Here is a 17,957-nt window from a genome sequence, read left to right as displayed (position 1 = left end):
TGATGCTGCTTGGCCTGCTGTGTTCATCCAGCCCTGCACCTTGTTGTCTCATCTCCTTTCCCATTTGGTCTATTCCATAAGACTGTAAGATATAGGACCAGGACTAGGTTGTTTGACCGTTTGAGCCTGCTCCAGCATTCATTCAGATCATGGCTGATCCCACATTCATCCCACGTTTAATGGTACATATAGCATATGTTTGACCCATGTCAGTTCCATTCTGATAGAAGGGGACTTGTATGGAGCATAAACACAAGCAGACAACTGGTGCGCTAAACAGGCTGTTCCTGTGCTGTAAATCTGCCCCAATTAGCCAGAGATGACAAAAACCCCACGATAAAATTCTGAATAATGTGGTCTCAAGTTCAATCCAACAGTTTACTGATTGTTTACCCACTGAACAGACTTGCAGAGGCTGGCTGTCAGAGTAACACTGGTTTATAGTTGAGGAGTTTGGTCAACTTAAAGCATTTGTAATTAATTAGAGTGCATCCTTAACCTCTAGTATTTTATGGCAAGCTTGCCTTTTATTGTATATTCTCCCCCACTATTTACACCTCTAATCTAAACCTTGCAGCTTTTTAGATCTCTCACTCTGGTTTGTTTTGTGTGTCTATCTTTTATAAATAGGACAGTTTTGTGCTTCATGTCCCATCACTTGAATCCATTCTGTTGGCTGAATGCTCCTGTTCACCCTCTGTGGTTTAGGGGCATCCTTCACTAATTACACAAGGCACTTGGGCACTCCTGACAACCAGATGTTTTCTTTAATGCTGTTGTTTCCTGAGCTTTCATTTATGGCAATTAAGTGGAGCATACAATATTGTGAAAGAGGATGTTATGTTTCATTACCTTAAAGAAATGGTATATTACAAAAAATGTGCCTTTTCCTTTGGATTTTGTCAGAAGTTAATGACCATTTTACCCATATTTTAATAGCATAACACCACAAATACACTGATGTTCTTGACCCAGTTATTCTGTTTGCTTCAATGAGTATCAAGTAACTTGTTCCATAAATTCCTTCGTGCCTGAAGATGTGTCCCTGACTTAATTGCTCCTCTGTCAATTACTGCTGCAGTTAGTCACAGTAGCAGTAAAACTAAACATCATGTCACCATTAAGTCTATGTGCTTGTGTGTATTTAAATCTGGGGCTTAAAGGACTGGCCACATTAGCTGCCGGATGCATTTTATTCTACTCTCAGGATAAATATTATTTTACATTATACTTTGACTTATTTAAAATGTGACTTGGAACTCCCCTGATGGAACTTGGACCCCTCACAGCTTACAGTGGTCTGTATAGATCTCAGCCTGTTTTCTTTGCAGTAATCCCTGCAATGAACTGGAAATGACTATTGTGTCACCACACTGGCAACCATCCAATGTTTACATAACATTGTACTGTTCACCACTAACATGCAGGCTGCATGGAGTGGTTTGTCAAACCAATATTTGCTTAAGGAAAGAAATGTCAGCAAGGGACCAAAGTGTCATATATCACAGAAACAGACCCTTGGGTCCAACTCATCTGTGCTGACCAGGTTTCTCAAATAACTAGTCCCATTTGCCTGTGTTTGACCCATATCCCTCTAAACCTTTCCTATTCGTGTACCTGGCCAAATTATCTTTTAAATGTTGTAACTGTTCCACATATGAACCAGTGTGTGTGTGACAATGTTGCCTCTCAGGTCCCTTTTTAAATCTTTCTCCTCTAATCTTAAAAATATGCCCCTTAGTTTTGAACTCACCCACTCTAGGGAAAGGACCTTTGCTGTTAACCTTATCGATGCCTGTCATGATGATATAAACCTCTGGTGCATTGATGTTATTTGACTGACCTTGAGCAGCTGGAGTCACAGCAGCATTTTCCCATTTCTCCAGTGATGGGCACAGCATCTGTTGTATCAAAACTTGTGGTCCTGAATTGATTTCCATATCTCTAGCTGGTTGCAGCACTGACTACACAAGCTAAATGTAAATAAGGGAAATGATGTACCAGCAGTTAGTTCAGTTCCCCTCATCCAGGCCTGGAGTAGAGAAGCCTTTTCCCTCACGTAATACACCACCAAGCTTAATAACCTGTTACTTCCAGCAAACTGTCAGTGATTGGGGCTGAGCTGATTAATCTCTGATAAAAGTCTGTTCCATGGAATAAGTTGGGTTTTTCTGAAAACATCTGTTTTCTTCCATATTTTTTCTGTTCTGTTGAGTTATCTTCTGCTATTCCTCTAGCTTGTGTGAACAGGTTCTGTGACTATATATTTCCAAACAGGAGGCTAAAATGACTTATTTTCCCTCATTATAGAGAAATACTTGATTAGTGCACCCTGATGTGTTGCAAAGCATGTTTGAGACAGTGTGTGTGAATCAAGTGCAAATTACAAATTTCTACCCTCTCCCAGATTAAGTGCCCCATAACTTCTGTTTTAGAGTGGGAGTTGCTGATGCATTATTCTCTATGCACTTTGCTAAAAATCAAGACTGTATTTACTCAGTCATTTTGTGTAATTGCAAAAATCATTTTATTCCACTAATCATTCTCAATAGGATTTGTTTACTGACTTTTTAATTAAAAAGATCTTTAGAAAACAGTTTGCCATATGTAAGTTTTAATAAACTAGAGGGAAGTCTCCAGGTGTGTAGACTTTTGTCCTGGGCTGGTGAATTGTACAAATGTTTTCTAAAGGAAAATACTTCCTATGTATTTGCCCTGATCAGAGACAGGTGGTCTACAGCCAAAATAATGGAACAGTTGTGGATTGTGCCTTATCCCCCATCTCTACCTCAGCCTGTCTGCTGCTGAAATCCTCATACTGATTGTTAAATATAGACTGGACTCTTGCGATATTCCCCTAGCCAGCCTTCTATTTTATACTGTCTTTAAACTTACATAAAATTTAGCTTCCCCTATCACTTCCAATCGTTTTTCACTCCCCTACGTACAGACCTACATTGTCAAAAGCCTAGATTTTTAACTTCTTCATTCTGCTGTTAAAATGTGGCCCTGTAACCTTCTACGATATTCCAGAACCTCAGCTCTATCGTTCCCTTCCTAAATTTCTCTCTTGACGTGCTGCTTGAAGCCTACCTCAGAACAAGGTTTTGTTCACCCTTCTGAGTTTCTCACTAGTTTTAACTGATGACGGAAGCAGCTTCACCTGACGAAGGGGCAATACTCCAAGAGCTTGTGATTTCAAATAAATCTATTGGACTATAACCTGGTGTCATCTGACTTCGTCCACTCCAGTTCGACACCATCACCTCCAGATCAGAAGCAGCTTTAACCAATTTACTATGTTAAAAATGCTGTATAATACTAGCTGTTATTGCTGCTGAGATCTTAACAGTCTACCTACAGTCATATGTGAAAACTAGCAAATCACACTCTACAAGTGTAAGGAATGATCAAGACATACCTTTTTTGCATTGGTAATTTCATTAAATAATGCTGTTCATTTACTACAGTATGCTTGATTGTGTTGTATTTAGAAACTATTTCAATGATAATTTAAAAAGAAACTAATTAATAGAAATTAATAGAAACCATGTATGAGTCCCACTTTCTACAATTATAGCTCAGAAAGTGAGCAGTAGGGAACGGATCTGGAATGGAGTGAAGGAAAGCTGGATCTGACTGTCAATGATGGAGAGGGGTTTGGTTCCGATGGGCTGTTCCAGAAGATCAGACCTGCAAGACAGCAGAAATAACTCTTAATCTTCAGTTCTCCGACAGCAAGGGGACCCTACGGAGGAAGTAGCATATTCATTAATAATGATAGAATTGGAATTAAATTGCAGGGTCAATTGCATAACCCGCAACAATCCAAGAATAAAGGTGAAAATTCTGAATTTGCAAACATTTCACTTCACTATATAAATCTGACCTGGTTGCAATTTTGTGCTTAGTCTGGATGAATGGATATTAATACGCCATGTCATTTGATCAGAATATCCTATAATCTTGGTATATGGTCAGAACAAAACAAATTCACTTTGTATAATAAACACATTCTATTCTTACCCATGCAGAACCTGAAACAGATCACACTGCTGTTATAGTGTTACAGCATAACTTATCCAAACTAAACTAATCCCATTTGCCTGTGTTTGGCCCATATCCTGCTAAACCTTTTCCTATCCATGTATGTATCCTAATGTCTTTTTAATGTTGTAATTGTATTCACCTCTACCACTTCTTCTAGCAGCTCCATATATGGCATCTCCCTCTGTGTGAAAATGTTGCCCCTTGGGTCCCTTTTCCCTCTCACTTTAAATCTATGCCATCTAGTTTTGGTGTCCTTACCCTGGGGAAATTACCTTGCCTATTCATCTTACCTGTGCCCCTCATGATCTTACAAACCTCTATAATATCACCCTTCGCGCTCTGGGGAGATAAAAGACCCAAACTATCCAGCCTCTCCTTTTAACTCAAACCTTCTAGTCTCACTAATATGCTTGTAATTCTCTTTTGTACCCTTTCCAGTTTTATGACATCCTTTCTATAGCAAGGTTACCAGAACTGCACGCAGTACTCCAACTGTGGCCTTACCAATGTCTTCTACAGCTATAATATGACATCCCAATTCCTGTACTCAATGCTCTGACCAATGCAAGCGTGCCAAATGCCTCCTTCACCACCCTGTCTACCTGTGACGCCACTTTCAACAGACTATGTACCTGAACCCCTAGGTTTCTCTGTTTGACAACACTCACCATTCACTGTGTAAGTCCTGCCCTGATGTGTCTTATCAAAGTGCAACACCTCACATTTAGCAGCATTGAAGTCCATCTGTCATTCCTTGGCCCAGTTCATCAAGACCCCCTTCTACTTTTAGATAACCTACTTCACTATCCACTATACCACCAATTTTGGTCATTCACAAGCTTACTAATCATGCCTCCTATTTTCTCATCCAAATCAGCACTGATCCTTGTGGCACCCCACTGGTTACAGGCCTCCAGTCTGAACAACAACCCTCTACCACACCCTCTGTCTCTTACTGTCAAGCCAATTTTGCATTCAACTGGCAAGCTCTCTCTGCATCCCATTTGATCTAACCTTCGTAGCCAGTCCACCATGTAGACAATGCCTACCGCTCTGCATTCATCTATTTTTTTTTTGGTCACTTCTTCAATAAGCTCAGTCAAATTTGTGAGACACAATTTCCCAAGCACAAAGTCATGCTGACTATCCCTAATCTGTCCTTGCCTTCCCAAATGCATGTAGATCCTGTCTCTCAGAATCTCCTCCAAAAACATACGTACCACTGACATTAGACTCTGTAGATCCCTGGCTTTTCCTAGCAGCCTATCTTAAATAATGGCACAACACTAACCGTCCCTCACTCTTCCAGCACCTCTTCCGTGGCTGTGTTTGTGGGAGCTTGTTGTGCCCAAACTGGCTGCTACATTTCCCACGTTACAACAGCAAAAACACTTCAAACAAACTTGCTTCCCAGCTGGAAAGTGCTTTGGAATGTTCTGAGGTCACAAAGGATCCTTTATTAAAGGAAACATATTTCTAATGAGTGCCTGCACCAACACCTTGAAAGTACAACAGTCAGACACTAGACCCATGACCATTGGGACAGCCACTTACCAGACTGCTTGTTTAACAGGCAGTGAAGTATGCAACCATGTGACCACGGTGCTGCCATGTGACTCATACAGCCGAATTACCAAAGCATTTTTTCTGTCTTCAGCCTGGTGGGGAGAAACATTCATATAATCAGTGTAAAAAATATTCATTTCTCTCACTGGGTTAAAGCATCCATTACGTGGACTGCCCACTGTATTTCACCTACAGATCTTCTCACTTCCCAGGTTAAAAAAAAACTACTAAAAAAATCTATTCCTCCAAAGTGTGTAACTACCACAGTGCAACACTGACAAAATTCATGAAGTTTAATGCTCAAACCACAATCACTTAAAGAGGTTGTTAGGGTGATTGACTTAAAGAGTCAACAAAACACTACAGCTTTGAGTCCATGACACATCTGAAGGTTATTTCATAGTAAATCATAGCAATGTCATTACTGAATTGATTTTTAAAACGTGATCAGTTTGTACATTTCCAATCATTACCTGTTTAATAGTTTCCAGAATGACAGCAGGAGACTGGATCGAGAAAGCACTCCAGGAACTGGAAGCACTGACACTGGGTTCAGCAGGCACAATATGTAATGGGTAGTTAATGTTGTAAGCAAACTGAATCACATTGGCCTCTTGGAAAGAACCTGTGGGGGAAAGAGAACAGGCCACATCAGGGCAAGGACTACAACTGAAATCTTTTCTGGGTACAACTAATTAAAAATAGACACCAACATGTTCTCAGCCAGATCAAAATCACTATGTCAGGCATCCCAACCTAGGTCAAAACTCAAATCAGTACTGCAGGGTCAGATATATTAACTTCTGGTCAGGTTAGGACTGGTGTTTGCAAACAGTCACAGGTTTCGACAACAGCACAAACACTCTGCAGATTCACATGCTGAGCCACAATATCACAAGCTCATCCCTGAGCCAGTGTGCTAGCCCTACTTGTCCTGTTTCTGCACAAAATCTGGTAAATATATGTGCCACAAGTCTACAGCAAAAGAGACCCAATTCCCCAGAAGAGACAGTAAGAACTGCAGATGCTGGAGTCAGAGATAACACAGTGGGGAGCTGGAGGAACACAGAAGGCCATGCCACATCAGAGGAGCAGGAAAGTTGATGTTTCGGTCAGGATTTCTGAAGAAATATCTAAAGAAATTCCTGATTACCCCTTCATATCAGAGTCAAAATGTTAATTCAGTTTCTCGCTCCATGGATGCTACCAGACCTGCTGAGTTTCTCCAGCACTTTTTGTTTTTATTTCAGATCTCCTGAACCCACAGTACTTTGGTTTTATTTACCCCTTTCTCCGGTCTGTCTGTATTGGGACGTGTGCGCAGTGAGTTGGGATTGACAAGAAATTCAACAATTGTATTGATAAATTGAGTATTAACAGAGCATTCCACGCCTCCAGTCTAACCATATTAAAAAACTCAAAGGTAAACTCAACAGAAGAGTAGCAAATCGAGTACCAGAAAGTACAGAATTCAATGGAGATGTCACTTTGCATGTATACTTTAACCAGTTTGTCAGAAATTCTAACAACAATTTGAAATGATATTTTATGATTTGGAGGTAGTAAAACTCCCCCAAGCAGTTACAGAAGCTTTATAAAACAGTATGACACTGGGCCACAAAAGGAGATGTCAAATTTGATGATAAAAACTTGGTCAAACAGGGAAAGAGGTGTAAGGACAGAATTCCAGAGTGCAGGGAATTAGGCAATGGGAATTAATGGAAATAAGACTTGCTGCAATTTAGGACATGGGCAGCAGGATTTTGGATGTTCTAAGTTACAGAGGGTAGAATGTGGAAAGCCAACTAACATTGGAATAGTCACACTTAGGGATAACAAAGATCTAAGTGATGGGTTCAGCAGCAGATGAGCTGAGAAGGGTAATGTTACAAAAACAGGTAATCTTAATAACGGCACAGATTTGTGAGTGGAAACTCTTTACAAGGTCAATATGACATCAAGATCATGAGGCTATTAGACATAGGAAGAGGAGTAGGCCATTCAGCCCATCAATTCTGCTCCACCATTCAATGAGACCATGGCTGATGATAATCCTCAACTCCATTTTGCTGCCTTTTCCCTATAACCCTCGATTCCCTAAGTGATTAAAAACCTGCCTGTCTACGTCAGCCTTGAATGTACTTAATAACCTCAATAGCCCTCTGTGGTAAAGAATTTTACAGATTTACTACCTCCTGAGAAGAAATTCCTCTTCATCTCTTTCTTAAATAGGTGACCTCTTACTCTGAGATAATGATCTCTGGTGCTGGACTCTCCAACAAGGGGAAACAACCCTATCTTCATTTACCTTGTGAAATCCCCAACAACCTTCATGTTTCAATATGGTCTCCTCTCATTCTTCTGCATTCCAGTGAATAATTGCTAATAAAGGTCAACAGTCCATCTGCCTCCCCTTTTACCCACTGAACTTCGATGCTAGTTTTTACGTTTCACACACAAGACATCTAAACCCTCATTGCTGATGTCTTCTTCCACTGGCATAAAATGCATAACCTCACCTTTTCCCCCATTATATTCCATCTGCCAAGTTATTGCTCACTCACTTAAACTGTCTATCTCCCTCTGCAGATTCTGTGTCATCCACACTATTTGCCTTCTCAACCTTTTTGGCTCAATATACAATTGGGAGCATTTTCTGTTCATCCACTACTGAGTGTTGGGTAAACAATCTGGTAACTTAGCAACAGTGGAGAAATTCAGAGAGATGGCAGTAAGATAGAGCTGGGGGTCATCAGCATACACTTGAAAACCAATTTCCTGCTTTCAGATGATGTCAGAAGCTGTAGTACGGAGATGAAGCAGGAACTGTTCCTTGGCGTTAGCAGTGCAGGAACATGAAGAGATGCCATTGCTGGTGATTATCTGGCTGTGATTAGATAGAGAGGAAAGAAACCATGTGACAGCAGTCCCACACAGCTGGATGACATTGGACAGGCACTGGAGGAGGAGGATGTGTTAAAGGCCGCAGACAAATCAAGGAGGACAAGAGTATGTCTGTCACAGTTACAGTGTGACACTGAGCTACATAAACAGCATGTCATAAGAGGAAAAAGAGGCAGAAATATGGAAGGAGATGGCTGAAGGCATGGCAGACAATCAGGCAGTAAATAAAATCGAGGATACACAAGTGTCCAGAATTGGAATAATTTGGATATCTTGATCACAAAAAACAGAAACTGCTGGAAAAACTCAGCAGGTTTGGCAGCATCTGTGGAGAGAAAGCTGAGTTGATCTTTCAGGTGCACTGACCCTTCTTCAGAACTCTGATGAAGTGAAGAACTGAAGAAGCTCTAAAGAAGGGTCACTGAACCCAAAATGTTAACTCTGCTTTCTTTCAACAGATGCTGCCAGACCTTCTGAGTTTTTCCAGTAATTTCTGTTTTTTGTTCAGATATTTTGGTGTTCTTTTTTAATTCATTCAGTGGATGTGGGGGTCACCATGCCAACATTTATTGCCCATCCCTAACTACCCCAGAGAAGGTGGGGATGAGCTGCCACCTTGAACCACTACAATCCTTGGGGTGTAGGATTACCCACAGTGCTGTTAGGGAGGGAGTTCTTGGTCTGTGATCCAGTATCAGTGAAACTAAAGTGATATATTTCCACATCAGGATGATGTACGATTCAGAGGGGAACTTGCAGGTGGTGGTGACCCAATGTATCTGCTGTCCTTGTCCTTCTAGATGGAGGTAGTTGTGGGTTTGGAGGGTGCTGTTGAAGAAGTATTGATGAGTTGTAGCATAGGAGGTGATTACAGAAATAAGTTGGGGTAAGGCCATGGAAGGATTTGAAAACAAGGGTGAGAATTTTTACAGCGAGGTTCTGCTTAGCCACGAGTTAATATAATCATGGAAGACCAGGGAGGAGAGTTCATGTTAGGATGGAAACAGCAGACTTATGGATTGATCTCAGATTTAAAATGTGAAAGATGGGAGGCCAACATGCAGAGCCTCTGTGTGTCTGGTTCATCAATGGACTTCTTGCTCCAACCTTCCAAACGTAAAGGTTGTGGGTTGGACGATTGGAGAAGGATTGGAGAATTGTCTAGGATGGCTGTTCAGTATTGTATTGCTAGACGTGGCCTTGTCAGAGAAGATATTAGACTCTGACCTAGATTGTCTGTTAACAGTCATTACAATTCACAATAATACATCATTTGTTGTGAATTATTTTGAAATTTCTGCGAGTTGAGATAAGATCCCAAGTAGAAACAATATTTTCACATGGTACCCTGTGCAACTCACTGCTCTTCTGTTACTGTCAAAATGGAGATACAGGAAGCAAATACTGTAATAGTATATGTATATTCATTGGTGAAAGAGGTAAGACCACTTCAACTTACTTACCTGCATGGGGCATGATAGCATAAGTGAACTGATGATGGCCCATATCAGCTGTGGCATCTGGTGCTTTTGGAGCTCGCAAGCTGTAAGTAAAGACCAAATTATGGTGGATTGGAGAGTCGCTGGATATTCTCAATAATTAACTACAGAAGCATACACATTTCGAACACTGAACATATCATTTATGATGTCTGAATCTAGGTTTGATATTTGAAGCCCTCTATCTACTTTCCCACACCTGATATCAACTTCTATAAACTGTAAACTAACTCTTTTAGATACATCACAGATTCCATCATTCTGTATAATTACAGAGCAGATACCATCACCCTGTATAGCTACATAGCAGATACCATTAGCAGATACCACTTTGTACAGATACAGAGAAGATAACATTATCCTATACAGAAACAGAGCAGATACCATCAGCTGTTGCCATCAGCCTGTACAGACACAGAACAGATCTATCACTCTATACAGAAGCAGAGCACATACCATCAGCCTGTACAGACAGAATTGATACCTTCACCCATTGAAGACACAGAGCAAATACCATCACCCCAGTCAGACACAGAACAGGTACCATCATCCTGTACAGAGCAGAACTAGCACCCCATACAAGATGGGGTAGATACCATCACCTCATGCAGAAATAGAGCAGATTCCATCACCGCACAGATAAACAGCAGCTGATATCACCCTGTACATATACCGGGCAGAAACCATCACCCCATACAGATTCATAGCAGATCCATCATTCTGTACAAATACAGAGTAGATACCATCAGGCTACACAGACACAGAGCAGATCCATCACCTCACAGATTCAGAGCAGATCCATCATTCCATACAGATTCACAGCAGATTCCAATAGCCCAAACAGACACTGGACAGATACGTGACACAAGGGAGAATAGAATCATCTTGTACAGACAAACAGCTGATACCATTACGTGTCACAGATAATGAGAATATACCACCACCCCACACAGGACAGATAATATTTGCATTCATATAATGCTCTATCTTGTTGAATCCTCGAACAGAAGTAATTTATTATGTGAATCACAATGTGAGAGACTCTTCAACATCTATCTTAATCAAGGATTACGTTAACAATCACCTATTTCAATTTGTTTTACTTATTTGTAGACAATGTCATCCAGTGCTGTAATGGTGGCTCCTGATGCCATTCAGCTATTTATCACAACAATCAATTATACAAAACACAGTTCCCACTTTTTCTCTGACATACCAACAAACCATATACAACTGGCCAATGGCAAGTCTTTTCATGTAGCAAGTCACCGACGCTGCCCCGTCTATGTCAGCTGATGAATGAGTCCAAGATTGGTAACAGTTATGGGTTATGTCCCATAGGAGAAATAAAGACTGTATGCACATGCTAGACAACACAACACAGAGACAACTTTCATTTATTGCTTCTTTGGGAAAGGACTAATGGAAGTGAAAAAAAATCTGAACCAGGTCCAGGCACCACGGGATTGAGTTCCGAGGTTGCCACAGGCCTGACCACAGGCAGTAGTTTCACAAAGATCTCAACTTTGATTTTACTGGTCACCATGTCGAGACCCCTTCAGTAATAGAATGGCCTTGGAAAAGATTTAGAGGAAAGCTATGAGTTATTCAGACAAGCGCTGGGTCATCTATTTACTGTGACAGCAGTGCGGACACAGGTGGTTCGATGGAGATTTATACAGATTTAAAGGGCAGGTAGTGCTGATAGCAGACTAATCCAGTTTCTGTTAAAACTGTTTGATCTGTTAAAGACATGGGGAAGACCAGGGACATGTGTTTAAATTACTCAAATGTTGGAAAGGACTGATGTTAAGCTGTCGTTTACTTCCCAGTGAGAAATGAGCCTACAATAGGTGCTAGAATTTGTGATGGGTGCTGACACTCTGCAATGCCATCAAGAGGGAAGTGGAGCAGCTCCTGACAGGGACAAAAATTACCCAGTAGGGCTATTATATGTAATGCTTAGCCCATGCGACTTCCTGGACTAGTTCTGGTCACGTCAGGTAGTGAGAATGGAATTTACTTTTATTCCCTTATTAATTTATGTGATGCTTTTTTGCCTCTCCCAGGAGGTGACATGGCTGTTATTGAGGCAGTTATTGAGGGCAGTGACTTGTCATGATATAGGTAACGCCTGTGGCTTCAATTAAACATTTCTGCCCCTCATTTACATATCACAGAATTGTTACAGTGTAGGGGGAGGCCATTTGGCCCATTGCGTTTGCTTTAGCTCTCTGAATTTCCTCTACAGTCTAATTCCCTTTTTGAATGCTTCAATTGGATTGCCTCCATCACACTCTCAGGAAGAATATTCCAGATCCTAACCACTTGCTGCATTGAAAGGTTTTTACTCATGTTACTTCAGTTTCTTTGACTTTAAACATGTGTATTCTCATTCTCCACCCTTTCATGAATGGGAATAGTTTCTCCCCCTCTACTCAGCCCAAATTCCTTATGGTTTTTATAGATAAAAACTGTGTGATAAAGAATCTTCTGACTTTCCATCTGTCATCCAAGACTTTCCTGCCTGATTCCATTATTCCTGAAACAACTCACCCAAATGCTCCTTAATGTTTTCAGAGTCATTTTGCCCAGAATCTGAGAATTCTGGGGGGTCTTAAAAGCCTTCATCTCATTCACTCACTGAAGTACAGACCTCAGTTTGCTTGCTGTGCTGACTGGTTTGAAGGTGTACAAAGATCTTGCAATCATTAGAGTATTGCATGAAATTTCACAATGGGCCTAGCTTGCAGAGTCAGTTCCTCATTCCTTAGTTATATTTATAAATAGTCTATGTTAGCAATACAGTATGGATCTGGAGGAATACAACAGGGCAGGAGACATCAGAGGAGCAGGAAAGTTGGCGTTTCGGGTCGGGACCCCTCTTCAGAGAAGGGTTCCGACCCAAAACATCAACTTTCCTGCTCCTCTGATGCTGCCTGCACAGTGAACAGAGAATGGAGCCAATGCAGTACATTATACACACACTGATGTTAAATAACTCACCATGATTTGTAGTTGATATTGCTTGGGACAGCAAAGTATTGCTAACATAAGACAGCAAGAACTGCAGATGCTGGAGTCAGAGACAACACAGTATGGAACTGAAGGAATACAGCAGGCCAGGCAGCATCAGAGGAGCGGGAAAGTTGATGTTTTGGGTCGGAACCCTTCTCTGAAGAGGGGTCCCGACCCAAAACGCCAACTTTCCTGCTCCTCTGATGTCTCCTGACCTGTTGTATTCCTCCAAATCCATACTGTATTGCTAACATAGACTATTTACAAATATAACTAAGGATAAATTCCACTGCACGTTTAAACAATACAAACTGCTTCATCAGTACTCTCTATTTCTTTTATGGGATGGAACTAAAGCCCCAGGCCCCGTTATGAAAATTTTCAAACTCACTCAATCAAATGCACTACAGGAGCATTTTATCAGATTCCCACTTATGTAACAAGAAACATTTCCTTATCTGAGCAGGCCTATAGATTATGAGAGCACCATTTCCTTGACAGCGATAAATCTCTGATTGTTATCGAGTACTTACAGGGATAGTGTCATTATGTTGCGATGCACTGAGTATCCATACTTGCAATCATTCAGTAATGCTACACCAAAGCCATGCTCCGATAGATCAGCCCACTTGTGCCCCCAGACCTAGGAGATAAAACAAAGTCATTTTCTACTGTGCTAAAATGAAGCATCTCATTTCGGGATTGGAAACCCAAGGCCCATTTGGAATCTCCAAATTAACTTAAATTTCTCGAATCAGGAGAAGGGGCAGATTTACTGTGTCAGAGACCAATTGGAGAATGTTCTTCCATATCTCATTCGATTGAAAGCCTGGTTGACCACTGGATCTTAAACATCTCAACTGGAACACCTCTTCACCTTCAATATTCAATGGAATATAAATGCAAACTCTGCAATTTGTCCTAAAAATGTAATTCCTTTACCCTAGGAACAATAGATATATTTAAGGGGAAGGTCCAAGTTGGTTGAGTGCATTAGGAAGAAAGGAATAGGAGGCTATGCTGAACAGGGAGGAGATGAAATAGGAAGTTCATGTCCAATATAAATCAGGAGGTGTCTAGATGGAGTACAAAAAGAGAAAAAGTTCCCATTAATCAAAGGCTGGAGAACCAGAGGACAAAGATGTAAAGTGATTGGCAAAAGAAGCAAATGACACATGAGAAAGAACATCTTCTTTAACGCCATGAATGGCTAAACTCGTCTGAGTGGATTGTGGTGGCAGATTCAATCACAATTTTCAAACGGAATTGGACAAGAACCTGAAGAGAGCAAATGGTGAAACAATTGTAAGGATGGGGTGGTTTTGGTGGATGGACCAGCACTGACAAAAAGGGCTGAATGGTCTCTTTCTGTGCAATAACAAGTCTATTATTCTGTGAATCTGAACAATTGGGCCACCTGGCCTGTTCTGTGCTGAACATTATGTTTAACAGAAGATAAACTGTGATACTGCCTGAACCTCCTTCCTCTAGTGGTATGTGCACAGTTTCTAGGGCAACATCGAGAATTTAGCAGCATGGAGCGATCATCACTGGCAAAGCATGGGGCTGCTCCAGCGAATCAGCAAGAACCAGAAAGTAGTAACTGAGTAATAATGAACTCGGTGGGGCGTAGTTCTCCCTGATTCTCCTATGCCCCTCCCTGTCAAGAATGGTCGCTGTTTCCCAAACAGTCTGCTTGGCAAGTGCTTGTAGTGAGAAATTTGACAAAGTATCACTCCCTTTCCTTCATGCACTGTCAGCTAAACGCCCATTTCAACACCATACGTTAAAGAATGACGCTAAAGTGAATAACATGCAATTTATTATCAGCTGTGGGAGTAATGAAAAGGAACTGCTGAATAATTGCAAAGAAAAACATATGAAATGTACTCCCAGATGACAAAATGAACACCAAGTATTCTTATTCAAACCTTAGTGGCACAGAGGTTTGAATGAGTTGGGCTGTGATGTCCCCACAGCCTGCCAGCACTCAGTAACTAGCTTCCCAAAAGAAATATCAGCAGTGATGGGGTAAGAGGAGGGCTGGTGTCCAACACACCCAGGTTTCAACAGGAAGGGTGAAAATTGGATTTAAGATAAAAATTATCTTAATCCTGGTAAAATGAGATAGCAAGCAAAGGAACTGCAACAGGTTCCTCTAGCGGTTGCAATGGTTCTACTGTTCTGCAATTCTATCAAAGCCTGCTTTCAAGCTGACCTATTAAAAACTCTCATCATTATTTTCAAAGTTCAAATCTTTGCCTAGGATCTTCACTAAGCTTTGTTTCTATCCATAGCTGAAACCCCCATTCTGCGTCTTTGGTACCTCTGGACTCAATTACTGAAATGCTGTCATCTTGTACCCTTTGTGAATTTAAGCTTATCCAGAACTCCGCTCTGCATACCCTAACATGCACTTATATCCATTTAGCTACTATCTGTGTGTTAGGTCACTCACAGTCATTCCTGATCTGGCAATGCATGATTTTACAAATCTTCACCTTGGCTTTCCTCTATGGCTTTCATCAGTGACAGGTCTTGAGCTCTGGAATTCTTCCTCTAACCCTCTCCATCGCCCTGTTGTATTTTAAGACATCCCTTAAAAATTTCTCTCTTTTCACCAAGCATTTGGTCACCTTTCCTAATATCTCCTTATGAGGCTCAGTGTTATATTTTGATGATAATCTCTTGCGAAGCATATTCTTGGATGTTTTACTCCACTAAAGACACTTTAAAAATGCAAGTTGTTGTTTTAGCTGATTTATAAAAGTTATTTTAGTTCAAAAGAACAAAGCTAGAGGTGTTTGCATTGTAGAAAGTGGCCCAGGAGACCTGCTTAGCCTCAGCTTGAGTATAAACACATTCAAAAACCCAGGATTCTTCAGTGACCATGCATGTTGAATGAGCACATGTTAATTCACAGTGCCAGATCAATGATTTCTCTCAAACGACATCAACAGATCTCACTAGGTCAACTAGAATGTCCTCAAAAATAACGGAATTACAAAGGAGAAAGTATGGCTGCAGGTGATTGTAACAGCAGCAGATTACTTAACCACCCCGGGAAAAGGGTCCTGTTGCAGTCCGAGAACAGCTTTTGTCTTCTAAATATGTAGCTTTTCCAACAGTACAGGAACATTTCAGCCTAATTAGACCATGATCTAATTCATCTTCCTGCCAACCTCTATGAATACCAATGATTGGAACTCACTTGTCTGGGAGACATATATGGCAACACAATTATGAAGCAACAAATAGTGGTGCAAAAATGTTTGAGCTGTGCCTGAATGATCGACTTAGGCCACAGCCAAATGCAGTGCGAAAAAGGGAAACAATCTGCAGACATACAGAGCAACATAACATCCTCCATACAATTAATCTCACAAATCTGCAAAAGCTAACCAGGAGTTCCAACAAAGGTCAATAGCCCTGACTATGACATATGACATATGAAAACAAGTCAGTGACTTAAACAGCAAAGTACACCCACACCCTGCCACATTAGAGTGAAAAATATTAAGAACACAAAATTACACCAGGAGTGGATTTTGAAGGTTTTAGTGGGGTACAAATCTTGAACATTATCATCAGAAGAGTACCTCAATCTCTCTCTGCCAAATAAATGTTGATTTCCGAAACTATTTTCCAGCATTTGGATACTATAGCTCCATCATTCAGGCCAAATTAAAACAGACATTTTAAATGTGAAAGCAATGATTTCAGTACAATCTTACAGAGTCCAATCCTCTGCATGTACACTTTGTACTAGCTTATGATGCAAAATCCTCTACAAGTACCTTCATCGATATTTGCCAGCTAGATCCCAGAGTGGACAAATCAGGAAAGAAGAGTGACTGTTCATGTAGAGTCCAAGGCATATCAACACAGTAGGAAAAAGTTATGTGACATTTTAATTATGCAAAACAAATGAGGAGAAGAAACACTAGGGTACTACCAGCTGCAGGAGATAATGGATATGCAGCAAATCCATCAGGATGAGGGAACTTCAGCCACACGTGCCACAATGTGAGGTAGTTATCAGGCATCTCTATGGGTTGTTATTTTTGGGGTTAGCTCCTGTTGCCAAACCGTTGTAGCCACGGTTCATCATTAGGATACATGGATGATGTCATCATTTTTCTCTGTTATTGGCTAGTATGAAAAATTGATATTTAGTCACCTTGATATTTAATCACCTTTGCAAACATCTCTGAAGCAGAATTTCAGGCACCTTACTGGTCTTCTGGTTCCTGCTACTTTTCCATACAGGAATCCCATGGCAATTCATCTGTCTTACCACATTTGAATGGTCCTGAGTCAGTGAAATAGCCTCTGTTCCCATCAGTTGCTTTGGAATTAACATGTTCAATTACAGTTAAGCTTCTAGCCTGTAGGCCTGACTCATACATATTCCCCAGCAAAAAAATTACTCTCACTCTTTTCCTTCAATGTGAACTAATTGAATAGAACGGTGGAGTCACTGATTTTCAACAAGTCAACACTAGCTCTGAACACACCCTGTGTTAAACATCCTGTGGCCAAATACAGGCATTTGACATACAGAGCTATTTCACAAGAACAGCAGCACAGATTTTTGCTAGCTGTAGCAGTAAGGCAGTTATCTGGAATGAATGCACTCTACCATCTCCAGTCCACAGGTTGCTCAGTTTAGTCTTAATCAATGTCTCTTACTCCTAAACTATTCATATAATCTGGCTGATTTTCATGACATCAGGTTATTTAAGATCATCAAGCCATATTTAAAGTCATCAAGTGCTGCTCTTTTCCTTCTCTATTCCCAGCCCAAGTGAACAAATAGCTGTCCCAGTGTTTCTCAGGATATGAACCCTGAACTCTCTTTGGACAACTAATCTCAGTGGCTGAGATAGTAGGAACTGCAGATGCTGGAGAATCTGAGAT

The 17,957-nt window shown here is 40.8% G+C and overlaps 1 protein-coding gene across 1 annotated transcript in view; it reads right to left on the bottom strand.

The window, feature by feature from the left end:
- Positions 1–2,503: 2,503 nt before the first annotated feature.
- The window catches only part of man2c1 (mannosidase, alpha, class 2C, member 1), a 96,882-nt gene continuing 81,428 nt past the window's right edge, over positions 2,504–17,957 (bottom strand). The window contains exons 19-23 of the mRNA XM_048617022.1: positions 13,571–13,680; positions 9,984–10,063; positions 6,090–6,241; positions 5,605–5,708; positions 2,504–3,693 (exon numbers count right to left, since the gene is read on the bottom strand). Of these exons, the coding sequence (XP_048472979.1) occupies positions 3,582–3,693; positions 5,605–5,708; positions 6,090–6,241; positions 9,984–10,063; positions 13,571–13,680 (558 nt within the window). The 3' untranslated portion in view covers positions 2,504–3,581. The remainder of the gene's footprint in view (positions 3,694–5,604; positions 5,709–6,089; positions 6,242–9,983; positions 10,064–13,570; positions 13,681–17,957) is intronic.

This window comes from Rhincodon typus, chromosome 36 (assembly GCF_021869965.1).
Source record: "Rhincodon typus isolate 14 chromosome 36, sRhiTyp1.1, whole genome shotgun sequence".
NCBI lineage: Eukaryota > Metazoa > Chordata > Chondrichthyes > Orectolobiformes > Rhincodontidae > Rhincodon > Rhincodon typus.
The sequence above is the reverse complement of the archived record's forward strand: the minus strand, read 5'-3'. Positions and strand labels throughout refer to the sequence as shown.